Source organism: Petromyzon marinus, chromosome 57 (assembly GCF_048934315.1).
Source record: "Petromyzon marinus isolate PM22_M1 ecotype Great Lakes invasive population chromosome 57, UKy_Petmar_22M1.pri1.0, whole genome shotgun sequence".
Taxonomy (NCBI): Eukaryota; Metazoa; Chordata; class Hyperoartia; order Petromyzontiformes; family Petromyzontidae; genus Petromyzon; species Petromyzon marinus.
This window is the reverse complement of record NC_133723.1, coordinates 2,565,461-2,589,270: the sequence shown is the minus strand read 5'-3', so window position 1 is coordinate 2,589,270 and position 23,810 is coordinate 2,565,461. Positions and strand designations below refer to the sequence as shown.

The window sequence follows — 23,810 nt, the reverse complement described above, 5'->3', positions numbered from 1 at the left end:
AGCGCAAGCTCCAACTCGCGCTGGTTGCTGTTTGCAAGGATGGCGTCCCCGACATCGGCCTGTTCTTCACATTGGTCAGTGACATCATCAAGCGGAACGACAATCTCATCAACACGCAGCAGATCGTGATGGAGATAATCAACGAGCTGCTGGTCGAGACGAGCCGTGGCCTGAACCAGGAGACGGCATTGGTGTGCCCAGGCGACACGCGCTGGTCGTCGTTCTGGCGCGCGCTGCATCACTTGATCGACATGTTTGGCGCGACAATGCAAATCATCCAGCATGTGGAGATGAACGGCAGCAAGTCGGAGCAGCGGGTTTGAGGCGATGCGCTTGCTTGACGGCACGTGCACGTTCAAGTTGGCGTTCATCTTGCACCTAATGGAGAAGATGCTGCTTATCACGCATGACCTGTCGCAGGCGCTGCAAACGAAGGACCAGGACATCGTCAATGCGTTGCGGTTGGTCGATGGCGTCGTCGAAACGCTGACGGAGGTGCGTTACCACCTACGACGACCTGCTCCACAAGGTGCAGAGATTCTGTGAGACCCACAAGATCAACGTGCCCGATATGACCGCCAACTTTGTCCGACCTGGCCGGCCTCGTCACGATGGGCACATGAACACCAATGATCATGCAGCGATCGACAAGATGCTGGCTGAGTTTGCCTGCAGATTCAGCGCCGAGTTGATGGAGATGCTCCGCCTAGCAGCATGTATCTCTCCACGCAAGCAGTTCACCTCGTTCAATGTCGACCAAGCTCGTGGAGTTGGCCCACAAGTTTTACATGATTGACTTTCCTGACATCGACCTAATGCTTCTCGATCAGCAGCTGGTCCACTTCGACAGGGAGATAGAGAAGGACGAGCTATTGAAGACTGTCGGCGCGCTCCCTGAACTATCGGTCATGCTGGTGCAGACTGGCCGGGCGATGGCCGGCTACCACCTTGTATACCGATTGCTGCGGCTGATACTGAGTTTGTCGGTGGCGACAGCCACGGCTGAGCGTTTCTTTAGCGTCCTGAAAATCATCAAGACGCGTTTGTGCACCGCAATGGGCTCCCACTACCTCAATGACGCCATGCTGCTGTATGTCAAGAAGGAGACTGCCACGACGGTGACGAATGATCAAATCATGTCACATTTCTAGGCCATGCGCCGTTGCCGCACACGCGTCGAAAAAAAGCACACGGTTAACACACGGTTAACGCATAGCCTGATTGATTACGTTCTTCCAAAGATTGCTAAATTAGAAGTTAAGTGTGACACAGAAGCTCCTACGGTGCAGTCCCAGCTTCAACATCCTTAGCACTAGGCAGTCTATTGCAGAACACTATCAATAGCTGTTGATTATTAGGGAGAGACTCTGAGAGCCAGACCTTCAAAGCAATATTTTTTTCAACACTGAATGAGCTGGCGAACATGCAATAGTACTACGCACATAAATGGCAATTCCACCTCCTTTAGATCCTCGGTCAAGCCGAAAAAGGTTGTAGTTATCAATCGTAATCTGCAAGTCATTGAGCAGGAGTGAAATGTTTCTGCAAGGCAAAAAATGTCCAAGTCCAGATTTGCCACTTCTAGTTTTAGTTAGCTAAATTTAATCACAAGCCCTCTGATGTTGATGTGTAGAACACATTTTCTACCAGAAATCTACAGAATTATACGAGTGATTTACATTAGGACCAGGGTGAAGCTCAATACCTCCCATTTAAATAAGAAAAGTAGAACGAATAATTTGCACTATTTTCTGTGAAAGGATGAAGAGTGGTGAACCTTGGACGAATAGCAGCAGCTTGCAGATGGCGACATTTTAAAGAGCTGAATGAAGTTTGGAAGGAAAGCTGGTGAAGTAATAGATAGGGTTTAAAGGATCCAATGATGGAGTGTAGAAGTGGCTATGAGCTGTTTCACTTGCAGATTTAGTGGCAAACGGAGCATCAAGTACCGACGAGAAATCACGAGCATAGTCGGTGGTAGAGTTGAGTGTGGCACTTGATATGTCCGGGAGGGACAGTAGTTGGATATACATCAGAAGGAGAACTGCCCTCGTTAAAATATCATAGGTACACACAGTGAAACGCACACGTAAAAAAGTACAGGTTAGCCGAGCACGAGAACATCTTGCCGCACTCGTTACACATGCACGGCTTCTCGCCCGTGTGCTTGAGCTTGTGGAACTTGAGCGACAGCGAGTATTTTATCTTTGTGCCGCTACATCACAGGCGTATAACAGGTCGCCCTTGTCGAAACGTGTGTGCTGTGCCAGGTACTGGGGCTGGGTGTAAAGCGCTGGGGTGCAGGTGACCCCATCTCCTGGACCCTGAAAACTCAGCCGATGACTCGAGGCTTGAGAGGGGTGACCAGGTGAGCAGGAGGATGACGAGGAGGCTGCAGCCACGCCCACAGAAGCCAGGGGGGGTGCGGTAGAGTCGACCGGCGAGTAGCTCGATTTTATACTTAGGCGTCTGGTGCTGATGATGATGGTGGTGTAGCTGCTGTGGCGGCTGGGGTTGTTGTTGCTGTACTTGTAGTGGGCCGTCATGCAACGCCAGTGTTTACGCTCCGCGTGGACAGCCTCCTCCTCCTCTTCCAGCTCCTCCTCCTCTTCCTCCTCTTCCAGCTCCTCCTCGTCCAGCTCTTCCGCGAGGCGGACCGACGACGCCTCCTCCTCCGCGAGGCGGATGAGCTCCGCAATGGGCTCTTCCATCAATCCGAGGTGCATCTGAGGCACTTCAGCTGCTGTTGTTGTTGTAGATCTCCCTCCTTGCTCTGACGATGAAGCTCGTCCAAGGTACTGAGGAATCCGTTCGCGAAGCCCTCTTGCTCGCAAGTGACCGGGCCAGCCCAGAAGGATTCCCTATCATCATCGCCACCACCACCGCCGTGTGTATACAAAAGCCGTTCGAGTTCCGCAAGACCGAAGCGGCAGCCGCCGGCCTCGCCTGAATTGCCCTCCGCTTCGCTCGCGCCAAAGCCGGCGGAGCCCGTGGGTTCGAAGGGGGGGTCAGTGTCGACGGCGTTGCGCAGTCTTCTTTGACCGAGGGAGACATCGCGGCTGTCACGCTGCCTATCCATGGATGGCTGACGGTACATTGCGTCGAGCTGGTGTTAGACCACTCGGAGATCTGGCTGTTAGGGATGTCAGCTTTTATTTGTACCCGAGCTGACACCGACCACCCCAAGCAGAGGAGTTATAGCTTGGTAGCAGGCTACCCCAAAGAAAATCAAACTAATAATCGGCACCAAAACCACCCACACATCCAATCACACCTAATGTTTCTACCGTTTTCCTGAGGCTCACACGGAAGCTTCGCAACTCTGCTTCACAGAGTGCCCCGTGTTCCTCCTCCAGGGGTTTCCACCCATCGCCTGCTAACTGTTCTTTGAACCATGGAAGAGGTCCACAGCCACCCCGGTAACCAGATGGCAACATACTCCACTCTTGGCCAGTGCCAGGCTGCATGCGGCTTGATTCCCTGCTTCTGCCGCTCCTGGCATGCCCTTGCTCCGTCCCAGGTGGGCCCTGGTTTAATCGCCAGGTCGGCCGAGTGAAGATCGCCTGGTCCTCACTCGCGTCGCTGCTTGTGGGTGGGAGCTTGGCCAATCACGTGACATCAGTCTATAAATAGTCTGAGATTCCCTACCCTTGGTTGGCGTGTTCACCTCAAAACCTGTCCCCTACACTGTTCTGACCACGCTGTGGTGGTTCCTGGCTCCACACCACGCCCAAAACCACGAGTTTCTCTCTCCAGCTCACCTGGGCATGTTTCGCGCACTACAGCACAGCGGCTTGTTGCTGTTGTGCGTTGCTGGCGATGGAGGAGTTGCGCGACACTGACTTGGGCGCGGTAGCCCCCGTGGGAGCACGGCCGTGAGTGTGTGCTTCTTGAGTGACGTTGGACTTGGCCGTGGGAAGGCACTCGTCGTTGCAGCGGCCGGAGCGGTGCACGATGGCGGCAAAGGACAGGTGGTAGTGGATGTCGGTGTCCCCCGGGCACTTCAAAGCAACGCTCACGAGCATCTCGCGGGGCACGCATGTGCTCCAATCCATCACCCGCTCAAGCGGGACCACCGCTCCTGCTGAACAGCGAGATGCGAGGCCCTTGACCTGTAACACCGTGACGCAATGAAGAGAACGCGCACGAGCCACGCCGTCCGCATGTTCCCATCCTGGCGATGGAGGAGTTGCGCGACACTGACTTGGGCGTGGTGCCCCCTTGGATGCACGGCCATGGCGTGCTTCTTGAGCGACGTTGGACTTGGCCGTGGGAAGGCACAGTCAGTATATACTGCTGCAGAGTCGGTAGTAACGACTATAGTCAGTAGATACTACTGTAGAGCCAGATATTACTATAGAGTCACTAGATGCTACTCAGACTATTGTATGTAGGGTGTGTAGGTATATATGCGTACGGGGGGGGGGGGTAAACATATTTTGAGGGGGGGGGTTGGGGGAAGGTCGACAAATTTCTGAAACCTTTTTAGATCAACTATTTACTCGCCACTTTCTATTACTTTTTGGACTTCTGCAAGCCTCTTATAATTTTGTTGACAGACAAATGGCATGCCGGGCTTTCACAATAGCTTAGTATTTGTGTGTAAGTAAGTGTTATGTTTTGAAGATAAGTTTTGAAATCTATTTTCCCCCGGGCAACGCTAGTCTTACCTATAAGTCTGTCTGTGTGTGGACGCAACTTGCGACGGTTTTAATTCACAAACTATGGGGTTGACGTTTTGAAAAAGTACCCAGATACCACGCGATAAGCCCCGGGGTGAGCCAACGCTATTCCTATTTCACATCCGTCAACTTTAAAGTTGTTTAAATTAACAAATTATTCCTTTTATAAGGACAGGGTGGTGCCAGAGCACGCATCTGCACATGTGTGAAACACTGAGCCGTGGTTCCCATAACAACACACACATGCGTTCAGTGGGGTGCGATGTCCTCTTCTCCCCCCCCCCCCAAATGTGTGCACTTAGAGGTATAGGGTTGGGAGATACTACTTTACTGTGGAGCAGGCGGGGGTATGGGGTGGGTGGGTGGGTAGCAGCCCAGCCCCATCCTGCAAAGGTGCCAACTCGGCCGGCTGGGCAATCTAGGCAAGGCCGGGGGCTCTCCACGGGACTAGGCCTCACAACGGCACTTAGTATACTTACTAGGTACTGTGGTGCCACGACCGCGGAGCAACTCCGCAAGCGCCGCGATTTCCTCCCGGCCCCCGCACGAAACACACCCGCAAGCAGCGCACCCACGTAGTGTTCTGGCGGGGGGGGGGGGGGGGATTGCCTGGCACGTCACGTTTTAATCCATTGGGCCCCTAGAGGGAGAGTCCCACGGTTTCACGGTGCCAGGAGATTGGCCGACCCTCACAGGACCGGTTACATTGCGGTGCCCCTAAATTGGCTTAAAATTGTATGGGCGCAGAAATAAAAGGTTCCCTGGACCAAACGCGATGAGGTACAACTCGGAGGAGAGAACGGAGGACGGAATGCTGAGCAAGAAGGGCACGAGCCATTCCGGACAAAGGGACAATGGGTGGTCGCCGCCGGCCGCAGCCACCGTCGCCGCACAGCACTCGAGGGGGGGGATGGAGGTTGGCATATTAAGCAGGCAAAAGCGTGGGAGCCCTTCCAGACAAAGGGGGGCAGGTAAAGCGCACGAATTGGCCGTGCGGTACAATGACACCCCGGGCCTTTTGAAGTTGAGGGAATAAAAAAGAGCATCCAGGGACGATTTCAGTTTTCTTCAACCTCCGGGCCGTCGAGACCCACTCCCTGCCATCCTGCCTCCTCGAGCCGCTCGCAGCCTCCGCGTGATGCCAGCGAGTGCTGTGGAGGGGGTGGACGTCGCGCCCCGCCCGCTCGCAGGGAGCGGGGAGGCGGACGTCGGCCCCCACAGAATTGTCAGAGGTGGTACGACCCCCCCCCCATGCCTCGAAGGGAGAGAGGCGCCCCACCCCAAGCGAAGGTAAGATACGTATTCACCAGACAAGGGATTCTGTCGTGGAAATCGTTTGTCCGGAACCTCGCGTACGCTAAAGATATTTAGCGGCTGGACGGACGCGCAAGCGTTACAACGGCTGACTATGCATTTGGATGGGCGGGCAGCCGATTTTTGTAGAAGCGCTACCCGCAAGCACAGTGGGGAGAACTAATACGCCGACTCGACCAACGCTTCGGCGCGCGCAATGAGGAGGAGGAGGCGGCATTAGATGCGCGCCGCCGCCAGCCCGGCAAGGACCGCCGCAACTACGCCGAGGACGTGAGCTCGCTAACGCAGAGCAACTCTGCTGCCAGCGCTGCTATCCCCTCGCACCCCCCCCCCCCCCCCACTCGAACGCACGCACACCCCTACTAAACACACACACGTGTGTGGAGGTGCAATACACACACACACGTGTGTGTATATGTGTGGAGGTGCAACACACGTGGAGGACAAGGAGGAGGGGGGGGAGTGGAGGCGGTGGACGTCGCACCCCGCCTGCTCGCAGGGAGGTGGACGTCGACCCCCACAATACTATTATAGAGTCAATATATGCTATTATAGAGTCTGTAAATAGGACTGTTAAGTCGGATACTGCTATAGAGTTAGTAGGTAAGACTATAGTCGGTAGATACTACTGAACATCTTGTAGTTACCACTATCGAGTAAATAGATAACGGCTGCCGACCGACCAGGGAATACATTTTTCGAGCACCCTCTTGCGTGACGTATGCAACCTTTTTGGGCACAAAGAAGGTGCGCACCTCTCCGTACCACCCACCAACCGATGGTATGGTGGAGCGTCTCCACAGGACGCTCACCTCTATGTTGTGCCACCAAGTTGACGATTCGTAGCTCGACTGGGATCTGCAAATCCCTGGGGTCCTGACAGCATACCGGATGGCACCTCACGCGGCGACCGGATTTTCGCCATTATTCTTAATGTACGGCAAGGATGCGGTCCCCGCCTGCCGATGTTCGCTTGCATGTTGACCTGCCGTCGCCAAAACTCAAACTCGCAGACCACCGGCGTTTCAACATGCGTAAATTGACTTGAGCACGAGGAGGCCGCCATTGAAAACTCTGCCTCTCGGCAACGGGCCAACTTACGACCCCAAGACGTCCACGCATGCTTGGACCACGGGGGACGAGGCCTGGCTCCATTGTCCCCAGGTGCCTTTAAATCCACGTCGCCCAAACTGCTAAAATCATGGAAGGGTCCCGTCGAAATCCTTTGAGGTTGTCCGCCCCCCAGTGCGTCAAGGTCTGGTGGGACAGGCGATGTTGGTTCGTGCATCGCTCGCGGTTGAAGCCCTTCATCCCTACGCCACCCACACACCGCGGGGGCCCCAACGTGCGACGTTGTCCGGCGAGCCGGGTGATGCCTCCGTGGTGCCTAACCCTCAGTTGCAGCCGTCTTGTCACTCCTGCAGGTGATCCGGGGGGGGGTAACGGGCCCGTGCCAGTCCACACCGGCCGTCCCTACCGCCGAGTGCTCACACGGCTCACCAGACGTGCCTTGCCGACAGACCCGTCCCACCTGTGCCGCCAAGGAAGCCCTCCCGTCCCCTATGGCGGGCCAGTGACACGCACAAGCGCTAGAACTCTATGGTTTTCATGACATCAACTTGTTCATTTCCCCTCGCACACACACACACTCACGCACCGTATTACCCACTTACCTTGCGCTGCCGGTCACTTATGTCGTAGCCTTGTCCTTACCTGTCGCCGGTCGTGCGGGGTACTCCTCCTCCGTTGAATTGACGGTTGCGTTGCGAGCGATCGTGTGTGTGTGTGGCCATACGCCACCCTATGTGTATATATGTATATAGTGTGTATTTGTACAGGGGGTTTGGGGTATTTATGTAGGGTTGTTGCGTCATTTTATGAGGCACACGCGTTCTCTTTTTTGGTGTTTATATTTTTGTTATTCGTTAGAATTGTTGCAGCCGGGACGGCTGCGTGCTACGGAGGGGGGATGGGGGTGATATAGAGGCATTAATCGGCACTTCCCATGCTATTAGCGGGTAGCTCCCCCTTCTCGTCAACAGGGGGTGGAATTGTAATCACGCCAGTGTCGAGGATCATGGCCCAAGGGGCCAACGCCAATACCTGGGAAACAGATCCTGGGACACAATCCCCAAACCCCGGGAGGGGGGACTGGGGGATGATGTCACCTTCCAGAAGGTTCTGGAAGGGAGGCGTAGCTAGCGCGGAGCAAGCCTGTATATAAGCCGGACCTCTGAAGGGTCCGGCTCGGTCATCTCCAAGCCGAAGACCGAAGACGGAGCTGAAGCTTGGACCCTGGACCCCAAGCTCCGCTGTCCTTCTAAGGGCCGGAGCTCAGCGAGGCCAGCGGTCATGACCCGGAGACCTTGGCAAGGTCGGGTCAGCGTAGCATCCCCTAGGGCCCCTAGCCGGAGGGCTAAGAATTAGAGTGGTCTCAGTGTTAGGCGGCAGTATAGCCCAGAGGCCATACCTCCTCGGGAACCGGGTGAAAAAGGCCGTTTCCCCCTTTGTGTTAGGGACCCGGTATTCAGAGCAGTTAAATAAATATCGTGTTGCCTCACAGAAGTTCTCCTTGTTATTGACCCACTACACTACTATAGAGTCGGCAGATACTACAAGAGAGTCAGTAGACACTACTACAGTCAGAAGATACCACTATGGTCAGTAAATACTGCTGCAGTAAGTAGATACTACTCTACAAGTTAGCAGATACTACTACGGTCAGTAGATGCTACAGTAGAGTTAGTAGTTACTCCTATAGTTAGTGGATACTACTATCGTCGGTAGATGCTCCTCATCCTGCTCCTCATCATCCTGCTCCTCCTCATCCTGCTCCTCCTCATCCTGCTCCTGCTCATCCTCATCCTGCTCACCCTCATCCTGCTCATCCTTATCCTGCTCATCCTGCTCCTCCTCATCCTGCTCTTCCGCAAGGCCGCCGTGGGACGCGGTCTGTGGGAAGCTGCCCCCCCCCCGGACCCCTGCGATTCAGAGCCGGGCTAAGTTTCAGTTCAGTTTTAGTTCAGTTTATTTTGACACGTAGGCTTTCGCGACCAATATTATTCATAATAAAGGTGTTTGGGTTAGATCGCGTTATTTATAAATGTGTTGTAACCCTCCACCACCTGACACGGCCAATCAGCAAAAAAGTGTCACGTTGACAAAATACATAATTCACTACTTTACAGTGTAAATGTTGTGGATTCTGTAAATGTTGTGGATTCACTCAACACACCGGTGGGCTAAAGTAGTGAATTTTTTGTCTTTTGTCAACGTGACACTTTTTTGCTGATTTGCCGTGTCGGGTGGTGGAGGGTTACGACACATTTATAAATAACGCGATCTAACCCAAAAACCTTTATTATGAACAGTTTATTTTGGTATAGCACTGTGAGCCATCCGGCTCTTGACGAAGGGCGCTCGCCATTGGGTTGCGTGGAGTTGCGACACCCACACACGCTCGTGTCAACTCCGTATCGGTGACCTACCTCATTACAAACCAACTCAGACCTTATTGGTCACCCCGTGCCCCTTATAAATCTCAACGTTCATCCTGCACACAGTCCCATCACAAGGGAGAAACACAAACAAATAGACCCAAACATGTATTTTTTTGTGTCGTATTGAAACGGCTGTACGCCGTATGGACCTTAAAAACTCAATTTCCCTGTACAAGAATACGGGGTAAACCGTGTGTGTTGACACCTCCACACACACACGTGCGTGTTACACCTCCACACATATACACACACACACACACGTGTGGGTTGACACCTCCACACATATACACACACACACACGTGTGGGTTGACACCTCCACACACACACGTGCGTGTTACACCTCCACACATATACACACACACACGTGTGTGTTGACACCTCCACACACACACGTGTGTGTTACACCTCCACACATATACACACACACGTGTGGGTTGACACCTCCACACACACGCGTGTATGTTGCACCTCCACACACACACACACGCGTGCGTGTGTGTGGAGGTGTAACACACACACGCGTGTGTGTTACACCTCCACACATACACACACGCGTGTGGGTTGACACCTCCACACACACACACACGCGTGTGTGTTACACCACACACACACACGCGTGTGTGTTACACCACACACACACACGTGTATGTTGCACCTCCACACACACACACGCGTGTGTGTTACACCTCCACACACACACACGTGTTGAGGGTTAGCAGTGACACGTGCGGTGTGCAGGGAGATCTGGAACCGCTGCTGTCGACCAGACGGACTCGAGGCCGTTCGTCAGCAATGAGTGTGGGTGTGTACACATATAGAATTAGGCGACGTTTCGGGCAATGGTCCTTCTTCAGAGCACATAAATCATTTGGTAATTTCTCGAACGTCACATTATATATTTTTAATGTTCGCCTTCTACGGCCACACACAGCGTCATTGACACGGGACGTGTTAGGTTGGTGTTCTTGATGATGTTAATTGCTCCTTGTGCACTACTGCCAACGCGACTAGAGGCAGCATCAGCGGGCGATGTTTCAGAGACGACGTGGACCCACCGCTGCCACCGCTGCCGCTGTCCCTGGGCATCCCCTGCGGACCGGGTTGCTCGTTCCTTGCGCGGGCGTTGTGACACGCCCCCGCTCTGCAGGCTGGTCCAGATGTCTCGTGACCCCCCCTCCCCCACCCCCATTTTATTCTCTCAAAAAAGTCATATATATTTTTAAAAGGTTTATTTAAAACAGAAATGAATATGCAATGGGAGAAACTAATGGTGGGGGGGGGAGGGTGGTCAATTAATTGGGGGTGGAGGAGGGGGGGGGGGTCACAACACATCTGGATCACCCTACGCAACCACGAGTGGATGACGAACCTCCTGACCCTGCGTGCTCACAATGAGACAGGGGCCGACTCACACAGTGGGTGGGGGGAGGGGGGGGCACTACGGGGCGGGCGTTGGGGCTCGTTTAAGCTTGAAATGAACTCGCCACCACGGGCACAGCGCTGAATCTGTGGTCGTGAATGCCCGCCACCTTGAAATGTTCTGACATGGCCCCCCACCCCACCGACCACTTCCCCACACCACCACCACCGAACTAACGCTCCGCCCGCCGGAACGCACCGCCCCCCACCCCCCCTCCGGTCTGCGTGCGGCCAAGGGCCACGCGCGACCTCACCCGTGCCCTCCCGCTGTGCCCAGCACCCCGCCTCGGACTGCTCAAATAATTCGCTGCTAGAAATGCCGTAAAACGTTTTAACAAAAAAAACACACAAAGCTGCAATAAAAAATTCTCGACGGCGATAAGAGAGAATATAAACCCGAGGAGGCATTCATTTGCCGCGCGATGTCACGGCTGGGTTTGCCACGCGGGGTGGTGCCCCCCTCCCCCTCTCTCTCTCTGCATGCACAGATTTACTTTTAAACCGTCTGATGATGGAGTTCTGCCGGCTGGTTGAGACATTGTCTGCGTGCTGCGCTGATGGAACCGCGCGGGAAAACCGCACGCGTCCGACCAGCCGCGTGTGTGTGGGGCCCAACTCCCTTGATAGGGCGAACGATCGACGAGGCACACACAAAGACAAATACAGGCAGTCCCCCGGTTAACGGGAGGGTTAGGTTCCCGAGAACGATCCGTAACCCGAATTTTCCGTATGTCGGAAAGTGAACAATTCTCGCCCCCCCCCCCGAAATCAAGATAAAATCCCAGTCGGAAATAATTGTACATTCCTACCTGATTAGTAGGTTCGCTTTCTCTCAGTTCTGTATCGAGCTATCGTCCGTTATCTATCACGACTTGTATCGTATCGCTGTACATATGCTCTGCACTTCCTACGATTCTTGTATTCAATCGAACATCTACCCGTAACACTAACCCATAATTAAACTAATGAGAACATATACTGTATCCAATTGTTGATGAATACGACTAAACTTTTTTGTTTTAAACATTGTTAACAGAATGTTCGTTTACCGTGCATTAGGCAAGGCCTAGACTTGTGCGAGACCATGAGCAATTGAAGTGTAATTGTGTTTTAAATAAAGTACATACAGCAAATAACTCGTGAAATAAACTTAACATGAAGAATTCGAGCGGTTCTATTGCTAGCTCCAAGCATAGAAAACTGATTTACGTAATGCTACAAAAGGAAAATAATTACTTAACGCTACAAAAAAAAATGACAATTCCCTGAATCCTCGTGAAGCTCGCTCGGTGTTGATGGAGCAAAGCACAAGGTGGGCAGCCGCCTTCGGGCCGTCCATAAATGACGTCACTCGATTTTTGGACGATTTTTGACCCCCCCCCTCAAATATGACGTCACAAAGCTCTGCTTCCCCATCCCCCCCAAAACCATATTTCCATTTTGAAAATAAAACATGCTTGAAATCGCTTTAAACTATTGTCATTGTAGTGCGTATTTAATGTGGCGCTGCACTCTGATGTTGGAGTGTTGTTATAACAATTAGTGTTGCTATAACAATTCTATATTTATTTAAAGTTGCGCATTTTGATGTGACGTCACATTTCTCAAACACCCCCCCCTCCCTCGTCACACATCGTCACAAATGTCTGAACCCCCCCCCGCCCCCTAGGTGCGTGACGTCATTTATGGACGGCCCTTTACGCCTCGCTTCGCGGCATTCATCCACAACCTCGCCGCTCTGTACTGCTTGCGCTTACGTAACTAACGCGAGGATTTCCGCATGTCGAATTTTTTTTAAAACATTATTCATGAAAGCATTTCCGTGAAGTCGGATTGCCGTAAGTCTTCCGCAACACGGGGACTTACTGCATCCCCCGCTGAGCCTTAACAGGCTGTGGGGGCAAGTGCTATGAGCGACAACCTAAGCAGGCCCGTACGGCACACGAGGGGGTGGGTGACCAGCACAATCCTCGGCCGTCTTTGTCTCCCTAGTAACGATGTTTACACATCGAACCAGGTACCCATTTGAGGCTGAGTCAACCTAGGTGAGGCCCAGAACCGATTTAAATAATCGTCACTGGTGTTGGCCGTGAGCGGGAATCGATCTCGGGTTCGCCGGATTCGAAGCGCTACACTACCGCTACCCACACACACACACGACACACACTACCTACCACTACCCACACACACACACGATACACACTACCTACCACTACCCACACACACGACACACACTACCTACCACTACCCACACACACGACACACACACTACCTACCACTACCCACACACACACTACACTACCTACCGCTACCCACACACACTACCTACCGCTACCCACACACACTACCTACCGCTACCCACACACACACACTACCTACCATTACCCACACACACTACCTACCGCTACCCACACACACACACGACACACACACTACCTACCGCTACACACACACACTACCTACCGCTACCCACACACACACACGACACACACACTACCTACCGCTACCCACACACACACACACTACCTACCGCTACCCACACACACACACGACACACACACTACCTACCGCTACCCACACACACACTACCTACCACTACCCACACACACTACCTACCACTACCCACACACACACACGACACACACTACCTACCACTACACACACACACGACACACACTACCTACCGCTACCCACACACACGACACACACACTACCTACCGCTACACACACACACGACACACACACACACGACACACACTACCTACCACTACCCACACACACACACGACACACACTACCTACCACTACCCACACACACACACACTACCTACCGCTACCCACACACACACACTACCTACCGCTACACACACACGACACACACTACCTACCACTACCCACACACACACACGACACACACTACCTACCGCTACACACACACACACACGACACACACACTACCTACCGCTACCCACACACACACTACCTACCACTACCCACACACACACGACACACACTACCTACCGCTACCCACACACACACTACCTACCGCTACCCACACACACACACAACCTACCACTACCCACACACACATGACACACACTACCTACCGCTACCCACACACACACGACACACACACTAGCTACCGCTACCCACACACGACACTCACTACGGCTAATAGAAAATCTCGTGAACAAATGACCAGGAATGGAACCTGAATAGTGCTTGGATGAATGGGCAACCATGACAAATGCAGAGTTGCTATGGGTTGCTGTTGTTGCTGTTGTTGCTGCGGCTGCAGGGTTATGTGCAGTCGGCACAACGAAAGGTAGTGCAGCAGAACCAGTTGTTGTGCTGTACTCGTACGTTCTCACATTCTACGCTCCCCGCCTTCAACACCAACCTGCCGCTCCCTCGCGGGATGGCGGACGGTCAAATAACGGCTTGGGGTGGGCCCTCATCCAGCAGTTGATCGACTCAACGCCTGTACACGCACTACTATAAAATGCACTATGGAATACAAACATCACCATCATCACCATCATCATCGTCGTCGTCGTAGTCGTCATCGGCCGATCTCTAGTGGCCTCCACTCCCGTCTCCCTACATCTCCCCGGCCGTCACGTGCAGCGGGGGCCGCCCACGGCCTCCCAGGAGGGACCCCGACTTGGGCCCCAGTCTGGGCCCCGGGTAGGGACGCCCGCGCTCCCCGTGTCCCCCAGCAGCGCCCGGCGCCGTCCGGTTCCTGGGCCCCGTGCCTCCGGGGGCCCCGTGCCTCCTGCTCATCTCCTCCTCCTCTCTCTCCTTGCGCTGGATCTGGTCGAGTCTCCTCCTGGGGCCAGAGGCCACTGGGCCAGGGACCTTCTCGGATGCCGCGACTCCGATCGCGGCCTCCGCCGCGACTCCGATCGCGGCCTCCGCCGCGACTCCGATCGCGGCCTCGGGCTGGGCCGGGCAGCTGGGAGCGGCCAGGGCGATGGGCGGGATGGGAGGCCCTGGGGAGGCCCCATAGGGGTCGTCCGTGGGGGCGACGACTCTGGCCGCGTCGGCGTCCATCAGTGACCTGGACAGCACTGAGAGGTGGGAGGAGACGGTAGGAGGAGCAAGGAGGAGGCGGGAGGGAGGAGGAAGAGGAGGTGCATGGGTTGACTCTGGGTTCCCTGTTTTTTTTTTGCCATGGGACGAAATCCCAGAGGAAGCCCATGCAGAACAGGGAGGGGACATACAAACTCCGCACACTCGCTCACTCTGTAGAGCACGCGGAGAGCACGCAAACTCCACGCAGAGAGGCGCCGTAGTCGGAGATTCGAACCCCCAGCCTCTTCCTGCCGTGAGGGGCGAGTGCGACCACCGCGCCGCCCAAACCTCGCGTGGCCGTCTTTACCTCCTTGTGGGCGGTAGGTGGCGGGCGCGGAGGTGGCAGGAGAGGAGGGGCCGCAGCTGGGGTAGAGGATGAGGGCGAACGACAGCAGGAACACCTGCGCGGGCGGCACAACGTGGGCGGCAGCGCAACGTGGGGTCATGGCGGCGAGTCGTGGCGGGGGGCCGTGGTAGGGGTCGTGGCGGGGGTCGTCGCAAGGGTCGTGGCGGGGGTCGTGGTAGGGGTCATGGCAGGGGCCGTGGCAGGGGTCATGGCAGGGGTCGTGGCGGGGGTCGTGGCAGGGATCGTGGTAGGGGTCGTGCAGCGGTCATTGTGGGGGTCATGGCGGGGGTCGTGGCAGGGGTCATGGCAGGGGTCGTGGTAGGGGTCATGGCGGTGGTCGTGATGGCAACGCTGTGGTTGGCAGAACCGTGGGGGGAGGATCTAATTTAGATTGACCATTCCCCTCATAGTGTTTATAACCACCGCAGCAGCCAAATGGGGGCTCTGGACGGGTGCGAGAGGCTGGTAACCCCTCCACCTTCAATTAATTACCACAAAACCACGTCTAAAATATCTAATTAATAAGCTTGTGCCGGAGGCCCCGGGGGGACAGGCAACTATGACGTCTCCTGGCCAAACCCCATTTAGCGGAGCCAGGAGACTTAATCTTTATCCTCGGGGCTCCTCCAGAAACAAAAAACACTAAGGGTGGCCACGTGGAACGTTCGAACGCTCACTGTGGAGGAGAGGCTGCCACTCCTCTGTCGGGAGCTGGACCGGTACCGCCAGGATCTCTGTGGTATTCAGGAGGTCCGGTGGACCGGCTCTGGCTCCTGCCACCATGCGGGTGGACAGTCCTCTACTCGGGGCAGGAGACTACCAATAAACAGAGAGTGGCTCTTCTTTTGAACAAAGGAATGAAGGCGGTGTGGGAGCGTGGCGGTGAGGTGTGGGAAGCGGTAAGCCTTACACTACTTTGGGCTCGCTTTCCCATCAACCAGAGGCGAGGAATGGTGGTCGTGGTTACTCATGCCCCCACCGAAGACGAACATCCGTGGAGGGATGCAGGCAAGGCCGATAAGTAAAATGGCTTCTATGACCTCCTATCACAGGTGCTGGCTAAAGTGGCCCCTCGGGATAGAGTCATCCTGTTGGGTGACTTCAATGCCCTAGTTGGTCATGATACTGGCACTTGATCTGAAGTGATTGGAAGGCATGGGCCAGATCAGCTCAAAAACAATGGTAGGAGACTGCTAGATTTTTGTGCAGCTCATGGGCTTGTAATTACCAACACGCTGTTCCGGCATCGGCGCATCCACGCAACATCATGGATGCATGCCGGGTCCAAGCAAGAACATCTGCTGGACTACGTAGTGACGAAAAAGCAGATGCGGGCCCATGTCCTTGACACCAGGACCTACCGTGGAGCTGATCTGACCACTAACCATCGACTTGTCATCTGTAAGATGCGCCTGCCATTTTTCCACTCCGATGGTGGGTGTACACCCAGGACCCCATTCAAACCCAACGTGACCTCGTCTCAGCTAGCTGATAAAAGTTGCAAGCGAGAATTTAATCATCGCTTGAGGCTGGGGTTGGCATCGTCCCCCACTCCTCCAGCTGTCGAGGGGAAATGGGCGAGGTTTAGGACTGTGGCTCATGCAGCTGCAATGGCTGCTTCGGGTACATGGTCCAGACCTCCCCAGAGACCCTGGCTGACAGAGGAGGAGTTCAGGCTGGCTGAGAAAAAGCGACAAGCCCACTCTCATCGTCTACAGCATCCCACGTCAGAGAATGAGGAGGCTTACCGCAGCCTTCACTCGTAGGTTTGGAGAGCCGTGAGACGCTGCAAGGATGGGTGGTGGTCGCGGGTTGCTGAGGAGATGGAGTCTGCCTCAATGGCCCGCGATCACAAATCACTATATAACTCCATCAAAAAAGTAACCTGCAGCGCCACACCTATTACCATCATTAGGGGAAAAAACGGTGATCCAATCTCGACCCCCAGGAACAGGTTTGCAGATTTGCTGAGCATTTCTGTGAAGTCCTGGGGGAGGGGAAATCCCTCGGCATGGAAAAAATCGTGGGACAACGTGGGGATGACCCTGCTGATGCTGCGGTGCCTCAAATATTGGAAGAGGAAGTCACCCCCTGTGAGTGGCTGGCTGAGGTGCCATCTGTTGAGGAAGTACTAAAGGCAATCCAGAGTCTGAGACCAGGAAAGGCACGCTGAGGGAGGGTGGCATTTGTGCACAGACTGCCCTACATGACATCATAACAACAGTCTGGACCACTGGACGGGTTCCGCAGGATTGGAAGGATGCCCTGGTGGTCCCCCTCTTAAAGAAGGGGGACCACACAGACTGTAACAACTACAGGGGCATCTCACTCCTCAGTGTGCCGGGAAAGGTCCTGGGCAAGGATTATTTAACATCGCCTTGCCAGCCACGCTGAGGAAAGCCTTGCGGAGCCCCAATGCAGTTTCAGGAAAGGGCGGTCCTGCACTGATGCCATATTTTCTGTCCGTCTGCTACAGCAGAGGTGTAGGGAATTCCAACAAGTCCAACAAATCTGCTTTATTGACCTGGTCAAGGCCTATGATACCATCAGTAGACCTGAGCTCAAGGTTATTCTTTGTGCTTTCGGAGTCCCTGACCCTCTGCTCACAATCATTAAGGACGTTTGTTTTGTTGTAGTACGGAGTTAGACTGATGGCCTTAATCTAAGTTTTTGTGGTTGTTGTTGTTGTTTGACTTGCATCCCACTGGGATTTTTTGCACAGTGTTGGTGTACAGTGCTTTTTTCAGGAATATTTTTGCTGTTTTTTTCCATGGATTTTCTGTTTGCACAGTCACATAGTCACTTTAAGATGTTTTTCTTGTTCGTGTTTTAGTTTTTTTGTTTGTTGTGGTTGCACCCGATTCAAGAGCCGAATGGCTCACAGGGCTACACCAAAATAAACTGAACTGAACTGAACCTGCATGATGGTGAGCGGGCCCGGGTAAAACTACGTGTCTGGGAGTCGGAGCCATTCCCTGTTCACCTTGGGGTGCAACAGGGATGTCCTCTGGCTCCCACATTATTTAACATCTTTTTCGACCACGTAATTCGTGAAGCCTTTGATGGATGTACCGGAGGAATTTCCATCTTGTACAGATACAATGGGAGGCTGATCGATGCCCGGGTGCGGTCCAGGGATGGCTCCCTATTGGTCAACCACATTATGTATGCCGATGATCTGGTAACTGTCGCTCACTCAGAGGAGGAGTTGCAGGCGCTGCTGCTGAACCTGGAGCGTGCCACTAAGAGGTGGGGCCTTACCATCAGCCCCACCAAAACTAAGCACCTGCCTGGGTATTTTGTGCCATCGGACACTCCACCTCCCACAACTCCCAATTCGTGATGGGGCAGTTGTGGAGAGAGTGGAGAGTTTCCCATACCTGAGCTTCAGGTCTTCTCGGCCACGGTCATTCCCACCCTTCTCTACGCTTGCGAAACGTGGACCCCCATAATGGAACATCTTCGCCGGTTATAAACATTTAGGCTGGCCTTCCTACAATCCATCCTGGGATAAACCAGGCTGGATTGTGTGAGGAGCTCACTGGACAAAGTCCCATCGGTGAGCTCCTCCGGCAGGCAAGGCTGCATTGGCTGGGTCATGTAGCCCGCATGCCCAGTCACCGCAGGCCTAAACAGCTTTTGTTCGGCTGGATGGAGGGGGCTAAATTGACGCAGCACGGTCTAGAGAAGAGATGGAGTGATGTGGTACAGGAAGACGTGGAGCTGAGTGGACTTGCCGATGACTGATACCAGCGGTGTCAAGATCGGCCTCTGTGGAGGAGGCTCGTGAAGGACGCTACTGAGCAATTGGAGGCGGTCGCCCTCCAACAACAACGGAGGGTGGAGGAGCGACGCTCACAACAACGGGAGCGCCGGGTGGCTAAAGCACAGCAGGTTGGCACAGTCAGTCATCTCAGTCAGTCGACCCGTGGCACCTGGGTCTACCCTGTGACCTCCTGCCAGTGGGCGTTCGACACTTCACGTGGCCTCAAGGTGTACATGGCCTGGCACAAGCGTCGTGGTGACGTCACCGCCACTTAGTGGCGAATGGCGGTTGTTGTTGTTGTGGCATAGTGAGTGTGTGGCATGGCGTGTGTATATAAGGAACGAAACAGGTGGACTTGTCCACAAATCTGGCTATCGCCTGATGAAGCTGGTTGTAATTACTGGCGAAACGTCGTACTCAGATTGTAAATGTTGTGGCTTGGCTCTCCAACACACCGGTTAGTGCGGTACTAGTAACGAATTGGCACGTTCTGTTTACGTGACAAAATTACTAATCAGCTGTGTCAGGTGGTGGCAGGTTTAACTACACGTTTATATATTTACGCGATCTAACCCAAAACAATTCTATTATGGAAGTGTAGCGGTTAGCGCTACGCTGCGCTAAGAACCCAGCGACCCGAGTCCAACTCCCGCTCACGACCAACATCGGTGACGATTATCTGAACCGCTTGTGGGCCTCCCCTAGGTCGACTCAGCCTCAAAACAGTACCCGGTGTGGTGTGTAAACATCGCCACTAGGGAGACAAAGGCGGCCGGGCGTGGTGCTGCCCAGCCACCCCCTCGTGTGCCAAAGTACCGGCCTTCATAGGTGCCGCTCGTTGACAGCACTTGCCCCAACAGTCTGTCAAGGCTACGCGGGGGATCTTTGTCCGTGCGTGTGAACCCACCATGACGCAGGTGCCAGTCTGCGCTGCCTTGGCCGAGCCTTGCTTCATTAGGGACTGCAGATGCCTCAGCTGCGTCAACAGGGACCTGGGAAAGACGCACACCACACGTGCTCGTGCGCGCGTGCGTGCGCGTACACGTGCGTGCGCGTACACGTGCGTGCAAGCGTGTACACGTGCGTGCATATACACTTGTGTGTGTGCGCGAGTGTACACGTGCGTGCGTATGCGCGTACACATGCAGTCACATGCGTTTAACACGTGGGGTTTAGCGATCGATGGTACGATGCGCCGGCTATGTATTTCTTTGGGTGGGATCGCGCACGTGGAATGCAGTGCGTGTCGTACGCCCTCCTCCACCCGACGCAGCACACCCATTGGCATTGTACACACGAACACCCAAGCGCGAATCGCTCTCCGTAACGGACGCTTTTCCTCTGACGAATTCTGAGCGCGTCCCTGGTGTGCAGGGGTTTGGCTTCACTCTGGCCACATCGGCTGCCCTGCTGCTGCTGCTGCTGCTGCCCTGGTGGTGCTGCTGCCCTGCTGCTGCTGCTGCACTGGAGCTTCTGCCCTGGTGCTGCCCTGGTGCTGCTGCCCTGGTGCTGCTGCCCTGCTGCTGCTGCTGCCCTGCTGCTGCTGCTGCTGCCCTGCTGCTGCTGCTGCTGCACTGGAGCTTCTGCCCTGGTGCTGCCCTGCTGCTGCTGCCCTGCTGCTGCTGCCCTGCTGCTGCTGCCCTGCTGCTGCTGCCCTGCTGCTGCTGCCCTGCTGCTGCTGCTGCCCTGCTGCTGCTGCACTGGTGCTGCACTGGTGCTGCTGCCCTCGTCCTGTCCTGGTGCTGCTGCCCTGCTGCTGCTGCTGCACTGGAGCTTCTGCCCTGGTGCTGCCCTGCTGCTGCTGCCCTGCTGCTGCCCTGCTGCTGCTACCCTGGTGCTGCCCTGGTGCTGCCCTGCTGCTGCCCTGGTGCAACTCACAGATTCTGCTTCTCCAGCTGCTGCATCTTCCGCTGGAGCTCATGGTTGTGAACGGTGCATGTAGACACCCTGCACAAGTGCACACACATACACAGCATACACACACACATACAGCATATACACAGCATACACACACAGCATAAACACACATACAGCATATACACAGCATACACACACAGCATACACACACATGCAGCATATACACAGCATACACATACACACACACATACAGCATATACACAGCATACACACATACACACACACATACAGCATATACACAGCATACACACATACACACACACATACAGCATATACACAGCATACACACATACACATACACACACACATACAGCATATACACAGCATACACACATACACACATACACATACAGCATATACACAGCATACACACACATACACACACACATACAGCATATACACAGCATACACACACATACACACATACAGCATATACACAGCATACACACACACATACAGCATATACACAGCATACACACACATACACACATACAGCATATACACAGCATACACACACATACACAGCATACACACAGCATACACACACATACACACATAGCATACACACACATACACACACATACAGCATATACACAGCATACACACACATACACACACATACAGCATACACACAGCATACACACACATACACACACATACAGCATACACACAGCTACACACACATACAGCATATACACAGCATACACACACATACACACACAGCATAGACACAGCATACACACACATACACACACAGCATACACACAGCATACACACACATACACACACAGCATACACACAGCATACACACACATACACACACAGCATACACACAGCATACACACACATACAGCATATACACAGCATACACACACGTACACACACATACAGCATACACACAGCATACACACACATACAGCATACACATACAGCATACACACACATACACACAGCATACAGCATACACATACACATAGCATACAGCATACACACACACACATACACACACACAGCATACACACACACACACATACACACACACAGCATGCACACACACATACACAGCCTACACACACACACATACAGCATATACACAGCATACACACACATACACACACATACAGCATACACACAGCATACACACATACACACACAGCATACACACAGCATACACACACATACACACACATACAGCATATACACAGCATACATACACGTACACACACAAACAGCATACACACAGCATACACACACATACAGCATACACATACAGCATACACACACACATACACACAGCATACAGCATACACACACACATACACACACAGCATGCACACACACATACAGCATACACACATACACAGCACACACACAGCATACACACACACACAGCATACACACACACACACATACAGCATACACACACACACAGCATACACACATACAGCATACACACACACAGCATACACACACACAGCATACACACACATACAGCATACACACACACGTATAGCATACACACACATACAGCATACAGCATACACACACGTACAGCATACACACACACGTACAGCATACACGCACACCATACACACACGTACAGCATACACCAGAGGTTTTTCTTGGGTTAGATCGCGTAAATGTAAATGTGTCGTTAAACCCGCCACCACCCGACACAGCCAATTAGTAGGGTTTGTCACGTACAGCATACACACGTATAAAGATGCCCACACACGTACACACACACGTACACACACACGTACAACAACAACCGCCATTCACCACTAAGTGGCGGTGACGTCACCACGACGCTTGTGCCAGGCTATGTGCACCCTGAGGCCACGTGAAGTGTCAAACGCCCGCTGGCAGGTCACGGGGCAGACCCAGGTGCCACGGGTCGACTGACTGAGATGACTGGCTGATGCACCACCTGTGCCCACTACTGTGCCAACCTGCTGTGCTTTAGCCACCCGGCGCTCCGCTCGTTGTTCTGAGCGTCGCTCCTCCGCCCTCCGTTGTTGTTGGAGGGCGACTACCTCCAACTGCCCAGTAGCGTCCTTCACGAGCCTCCTCCACAGAGGCCGTTCTTGACACCGCTGGTACCAGTCATCGGCAAGTCCACTCAGCTCCACGTCCTCCTGTACCACATCACTCCATCTCTTCTCTAGCCCGTGCCGCGCCTGCTTAGCCCCCTCAATCCAGCCGAACAAAAGCTGTTTCGGCATGCGGTGGCTGGGCATGCGGGCTACATGACCCAGCCATCGCAGCCTTCCCCGCCGGAGGAGCTCACCGATGGGACCTTGCCCAGATCTTTCAAGGATTTGTGAGCTCCTCACACAATCCAGTCTGGTTAAACCCAGGATGGATCGTAGGCAGGCCAGCCTAAATGTTTCTAACCGGCGAAGATGTTCCATTAGGGGGGTCCACGTTTCGCAAGCGTAGAGAAGGGAGGGAATGACTGTGGCCGAGAAGACCTGAAGCTTCGTGCGGAGCGACAGACCAGGTAGCTTCCACACAGCGTTACGCAACCGATGAAAAGATATTGCCGCTCGACTGATTCGGAGTGAGACCTCTGCAGTTAAACTGGAGCCAGTCATAAGCACACTGCCCAGGTATGGGAAACTCTCCACTCTCTCCACAACTGCCCCATCACTGATTGGGAGTTGTGGGGGTGGAGTGTCCGATGGTACAAAATACCCAGGCATGTGCTTAGTTTTGGTGGGGCTGATGGTAAGGCCCCATCTCTTAGTGGCACGCTCCAGTCTCAGCAGCAGCGTCTCCAACTCCTCCTC

The 23,810-nt window shown here is 53.9% G+C and overlaps 1 protein-coding gene across 7 annotated transcripts in view; it reads right to left on the bottom strand.

Annotated features, from left to right (window-relative positions):
• Positions 1-12,003: 12,003 nt before the first annotated feature.
• The window catches only part of LOC116954917 (cyclic AMP-responsive element-binding protein 3-like protein 3), a 15,810-nt gene continuing 4,003 nt past the window's right edge, over positions 12,004-23,810 (bottom strand). Inside the window, exons 3-8 of one of the 7 annotated variants that reach the window (XR_012929703.1) lie at positions 20,980-21,048; positions 20,009-20,093; positions 15,297-15,390; positions 13,678-14,985; positions 13,506-13,564; positions 12,004-13,188 (exon numbers count right to left, since the gene is read on the bottom strand). Coding sequence is in view for 1 of the 7 variants with exons in the window: in XM_076052638.1 (XP_075908753.1) it covers positions 14,516-14,985; positions 15,297-15,390; positions 20,009-20,093; positions 20,980-21,048 (718 nt within the window). In the remaining 6 variants the exon portion in view is untranslated. Of the gene's footprint in view, positions 14,986-15,296; positions 15,391-20,008; positions 20,094-20,979; positions 21,049-23,810 lie in introns of all 7 variants that reach the window. The other 6 variants (XR_012929701.1, XR_012929699.1, XR_012929700.1 and 3 more) reach the window with 6 other exon arrangements.